Here is a 6246-nt window from a genome sequence, read left to right as displayed (position 1 = left end):
TCTTGAAAATCATTAGAAATGCGGATTACCAGTAACATTGCTAGCAATATACCATGGCAGGCTGACCTCTACGTGGTCCCTGCTGGAAACCATTGTGCTGTATCGCACTCGAATTCATCACGATGGGCTAACTGATTTGTCTTTTTATTCTCACCTCTCAATGGAACCCCACTAGTGATATCCTAGCGTTAGCACAAGTGGGTTTACTATTCCATGCCCATCATCCATTACTCTTAAATTCGCCACGATCATGGGCCAGCTGACATGATTTTCATCTTTAACTATTATAAACTAATCACATTCTCGTATACAAAGGGCAATGGAGAGAAAAGGAAGCTGTTAGTAATGTGGATTAGCAAGCCTATTGTCAGCAATATACTTAATTAGGTTGCTCTCCACGTGGAATAAAACCAACGTGAAACCAACGTGATTGACTTATTATTATTAAAATAAAAATTTTAATAATAATAAGTCATTATAATAAAAATAAATTATTAGTTCGTCACGATGAGCCAAAGACCTGCTTCATTGTCACCTATCATCTCTCACTGGTGCCCCGTCAGTGTATACCAATTGCGCTGGCGGAATTACCGTTCCATTATCATTCATTAATAAAAGCTCGTGTTTTATTGCAACTTTTTTCTTGCACCTTTAAGACATTTTGGGGGTAAAAAAACTTTGCACGATTTAAACAAATAAATCAAACTAATCAAAATTAAAATTATTTATTGAAACAACTTCAATCTTTTAAATTAGGTAATATAATTTTCACTATGCTAATCGGCTTAGACTTACATAACTAACGTAGGAAAGCGCAATGTAGTGAACATAATAATATATAGGTAGCCGTAAATATGCAGAATTCAAGTATGTTGATAATTTTGTTACACGATATAATAATGTAATTATGTTAAATTTCTAGGTATCAATATAGGACACTTAATTAGGCTCTGCGGAAGAAAGAACAACTATGATCGATTAAGTTCAAAATTACAATTAACACTCAATGACATTTTGTTTTGAAAATTCATTACACTTCTTAAAATTATTTTTGTAGAAGTCTATATGATACCTACATGTCTGACGTCAAATCATTTCCAATAGCAAATAATAGATACAAAAATGTATAAGACCAATCTAACAATACGATATAGTTACAATAGGTACATAATGTATGTATGATATAATACTTAGGTGGTTAACAGGGAAGATATAATGTAAAAATTAAATACAACTTCTTACAGCCACTCTTATCGTATCACATATTACAGCTTTAACTACTAGTTTCTCTATCATAGAAAATCTAAGACAATGTTTACCGCCTGTATACAAATTTGTAAATTAAATGTACAAAATTATTACTTGTTCATGTGAATCCATTATCTACTATACAGGGAGGTCAGGATATTGTTTTAAATAATATATTAAAAATGCAATAAGCAAATTGATTACGAAACGAACAAGTCGTATTTCAAGTCAAACGACGAACTCACAATAATAATCGTAACTTTATAACCATTGGACTGGTACATTACATCGATTATAATTTGGCATCCGACAACTAAACGTAGCTTAATTAATCATTAGCCTCGTAATGAGTCGAAATTAAATGCGAACAAGCGTTGCACTAGCGTTGCTCTTTGTATCGTGACACCGAGCACCGATGGCACAATACCGCGAAATGTCACGCCCACTCCAAACAAACCTTAGACATTCAACAAACAAGCTCAGCTATCGATGTACTCTAATGTCTTTGATGTGCAAACAATACAAATATCGATTGTCTAAAGTCTGCTTCATAATCACGCAATATCACAATCGGGACCCACGCCATGTGTCGGTATCTCTTGAATCGATCGTATACAATCGATCGACTCGATTGAGTCAGGACCGTAGCGGCCGTCGCTGCACTATACGGCGCTCGCCTTAACGTGCTTTGTGGAGAATTTTTGGTCGAACGACCTCCGAGGAATGCCGCTCACTTTCTTCGGCGACTGACAATTGATTGACGACGGCAGCGACTTGTAGCCCCCGTCGGAGCTGTAGTCCGTGTCGGTCGACTGTCCGTTCAAGCCAGGACTGTGTCTGTTGCCGTTGACGCTTTCCTTGCTGCCGATCCTGCCGTTGTATAAGTCGCCGTATGACGTGTGGTGCTTGATAGGCGAGTGCTCGTCTATGACGTGCGTGACGAGGGCCGGCTCGGTCGGGTAAAGTTGACAAGAGTTAGAGAAGTTCTCGATGGATCGCGACCTACTTGGATGGGGCCGGTCTGCAGAGCTGTCACGCCGGGCGCGGGCGACTGCTTGCAAGTACTGGGAGCCGACGCGGCTACCACGCAGCTCGACCCCGTTCAACACTCCGTTCACTTTTCTCGCGCCGCACTGGCACTGTTTCGCGGTCCCGTTAACAACAGGCCTTTTAGTCTTTTGTGCTTCACTGTACGACGGCAACTTCCTTGCGCTAGCTTGCTCATTCCAACTGTGGAACAATAATTTAATTAGTGGAATACTAGAGTGACTATATCATGACTTTGAAGACCAACATAGTCAAGGGAGACAATTCTCCGGACATTTTATTGTCATTATTAATAGAAACTGATGTGCTACTTTAATTTTAATTTCTGTGTGTATTCCAGTAGAGTTAGATCAAGCAAGAGATTTTTCGTTCTTTCCTCTTCCTTGTCTACGTAGGCCATTAGTGTTAGTCATCAGTAAATTGCTGGAAATTTATGTGTTAGGTGTACTTTTGTAGTATATTTTTACATCTCACCTTTAAGTTCTGACGTGGCAGCGTGTAACACAGAGAGAAGTTTCAAAATCAAAGCACAATAGATATGTATATAGAAGTCATATAAACAATAGTAAGTCAAACGTCTACTTAATGTCAAAACACAACACAAGATAAATCTACCTCTCATCAATTAAGCCAATTAGGAACTATAATTTAAGTGTCAATGATTTACCATATTTTTTGTTATAATTAAATCCATGCTTTTAATATCATATAACTAGCACCTATTTTTAAATAGGCTAAATTTTCTTTATATGTTTTATAATATGTTTCTCAAATTACATATAATATTTGCATATAGGTATATTTTGAACATCTATTTTTAAATGACAGGCACATCGAAACAGTGGTTAATGTAAAATAAATATTTCTTTGGCATCCCAATCCTAAACAGATGGAGAGGGTTACCATAACAATGCAAATATAAATTGCATTGGTCACTTGTGGTACTTGAAGCAAAATTCTTCTATGTCTCTATTAGACACTAGGAACACGCTGTCGCTCGGAGTCTGATACAAGAGATGCAGTAAGCACAACACATTGACCGAACACAAGAGGCACAGAGCGAGCAAGCAGTCGAGCCACGCTACCTGATCCGACGGACGAACACGAGATCCACCCAAATGGAAACTGCCGCGTCCAATATCCAATATGTTTCGACATTTTGAACAATTCCGATTGTAATTTAAAGCAGCATGTGAGAAAAGTAGAACGAAATGAAATTTATGGAACAATAATCATGAGAAATGATTTAGTTAACGAAAAATAATTTATTAACACAAGAGCTACAATTAAATAATGTTAAGATGTTATTTACATGTTCAAAGTAAATGCATCAAAGGATAATGCCCATAAAATAAGGAGACATTTTGAGTGTGACTTGAAACATGGATGTGGGAACGAAAGTCATCTTTTTGTTCATATAGTCTCGGAAGATAATTATCCATTTTTGTTTGTTTAAATCGGATATTAAACAATAACTTTTTGACATTATTGCGTCTTTTAAAGTTGATGTGCAATGAGATAAATGAGGGTAGTAAATGGGTGTTATATACAAGTAGGTGAGAGATGTCTGCAGAGATTTTATAATGGATTTTAATGTGTGCAAGGAGACTGCAATAAACCTAAAACAATAGATAAAGGCATAAATAAATATAACGGTCTCTTACTTATATAACTACATATATATATTCAAAATAAATAATAAGTGGTGAATTTAATTGATTATATAGATAAATACACTATAACTTCAAGCGAGTTACAATAGTATTCGATTCTAAAGATATGACAGTAAATATGTGTAAAGGTAATGAAGAAGCAGTGCACTGGAAACGGTTAAAATGTATATGTTACCTCACTAATCCAGAATTTTCAGAGCTCGTCAACGCTGTGCTCATCGGCGGCCGCAACTGTAAACGTAAATAAATATTAACTAATATAAGATATTGTTTATAAAAAATCTGCCAATATGGAAATAAACTCTATTGATTGCAGAAAATATATAATTATTTAAATTGATTCAGATTTAGCACATATATCGCGATGGGGGATAATAATATATATAAATATATTTTCTGAAAGGTACTTTATAAGTAATAGTAAAGCTTAAATATACTTACCCGATCGGTCTGAGTGGCGACGTTACAGGTATCGTCGGCGCGCGGCTCGTGGTTCTCCGCCATGCGCAGCATCTGTTGCTGCAACACGCGCACCAGCCGATCTCGCTCTTCTAGCTGGCCCTACAACACATGATTATATTACTATTAAATTCGTCAGCTTCATAGGTATTTGCTTCAATTAGTGTCTTGAGCATTCTTTTATTACTTCATATATTTAATTCAAAGATTATAGCAATTCATTAGAGAGTCAGCTGCATTGGATTTTTAAGTGATGAAGCACAAAAACGGAGTGGGTTTCATAACAAATTATTACATATATATTTTATATTAAACGAAATTGTGTTGACAAATGAGAAATTTGCGATATTTGTTTAGTTCTTTTATGCATCTTAGAATGCTGAAAGTCACAAAGTAACACTTTCCTGATGGAAAGTCGTGGCCGTCGCCTATAGACATGATCAGTACTATGTCTATAGTACATAATAGAGTATACTGTTTCCCTCATAATATCTCCCATGCGTTGCCATTCCTGAGGACTAAGGTGTTATTTCTCTGTACCTTGTAATTTCATTGCCATATTCCACCCTTTAAAACGAAACACAGCCATGCAAACACAACTGCTTGACGGGAGAAACACGAATGGGACAGAGGTGCCCAAGAAAACGACTTTTGTACTAATTCTCCCTCTGATGTACTTCAAGAGTCTATTAATAATAAAAAAAATGAGGGTACCTGCAAGTAAACTATCTGGCGGCGCATCTCAGCGCAAGCATCAGGTGGCAGGGGGTCGGCGGCGCGGGGTGCGGGCGCATGGTGCGGGTGATGGGGAGGGGGGCGGCGCCCGTTGCCGCGCGCGGGGCTCTCCGCGCACGCCGCCAGCAACGGGTCGAGAGTCTCGCTCTGTGGAACCGAAAAATAAAACATTGACAAAATGGAGCTAGATGACGTTATAGAACATGCCTAGGATGTAGGGAGTTTTAAAATAAAAGAATAACTTTGAGGGGGAAAATAAAAAGTTTTTCATTCATTTATTTAATAATATACAGAATGAAACCGAAGTTATTAGCGTCGTTTTAAGAGAGCATTCTACTAATGAAAAATAATTATCATTCAAATGAACACAAAAAAGGATTCAAAATTCGGTTAAAGACTTCTTGTTCTTAACAAACATGCACGAATCGTAAAATAAATTGCAGTGCAGTAAACAAATGCATTAAAGTTGCGTAGGCGCTACTTACACTCATCGTATGATGCTCGTCCCCTGGCTGCGTGCGGCAAACAAGGCAATGCAACCAAACAAAACAAGTTACAACACAAACATAATGTGCCATTTAAGCAAAGGAAATATTAAGTGAACTATCTACATGAAAAAAACAAGTAAGTAAAGCTTAAATAAAACTTTTCATTAAATTTGTATAATAATATTATGAAATATGTAAAAATAATAGGGAATTGGGTATAATAAGTAGTGCATTAGTAGTTGGTACTTTGGGGCAAACCTGGCAAATGTCTATGGCGATATAAATATAGGATAGCAAAATTATGGGGCAGGAAAAAATATGAAATGACAAAATTTAAGAACGGCACAGGCACAATAACATGCTGCATGTTATTATTTGTACTTGGTGGAATTCAGCTTTTTTTACAAGTCAGAACATATTAATACATTTTAATAAATAAAATGAAAGAGGAAAAGCATTATTTATAACGTAAAAATTTTATTTGAGTTGATCGAATTATGTAACAACTAAGAAAGAAAGAAAAATATTTATTTGGTGCATGTTATCTATTGTACCAGTTATTTTTGAACGGATCATAAGTTATTTGTTGTTAAACC

At 36.4% G+C, this 6246-nt stretch overlaps 1 protein-coding gene across 10 annotated transcripts in view; it reads right to left on the bottom strand.

The window, feature by feature from the left end:
* Window positions 1-709: 709 nt before the first annotated feature.
* Window positions 710-6246, bottom strand: part of LOC113515641 (uncharacterized) — a 97671-nt gene continuing 92134 nt past the window's right edge. For 8 of the 10 annotated variants that reach the window (XM_052893219.1, XM_052893221.1, XM_052893220.1 and 5 more), the window contains 5 exons: window positions 5648-5674; window positions 5142-5309; window positions 4410-4529; window positions 4144-4199; window positions 710-2478 (listed from right to left, as the gene is read on the bottom strand). In XM_052893219.1, coding sequence (XP_052749179.1) covers window positions 1911-2478; window positions 4144-4199; window positions 4410-4529; window positions 5142-5309; window positions 5648-5674 — 939 coding nt within the window. In that variant the 3' untranslated portion in view covers window positions 710-1910. Of the gene's footprint in view, window positions 2479-2769; window positions 3421-4143; window positions 4200-4409; window positions 4530-5141; window positions 5310-5647; window positions 5675-6246 lie in introns of all 10 variants that reach the window. The other 2 variants (XR_008252652.1, XM_052893223.1) reach the window with 2 other exon arrangements.

This window comes from Galleria mellonella, unplaced genomic scaffold, assembly GCF_026898425.1.
Source record: "Galleria mellonella isolate WM207_F2 unplaced genomic scaffold, CSIRO_AGI_GalMel_v1 utg173, whole genome shotgun sequence".
NCBI classification, from domain to species: Eukaryota; Metazoa; Arthropoda; class Insecta; order Lepidoptera; family Pyralidae; genus Galleria; species Galleria mellonella.
This window is presented reverse-complemented; position numbering and strand designations above follow the sequence as displayed.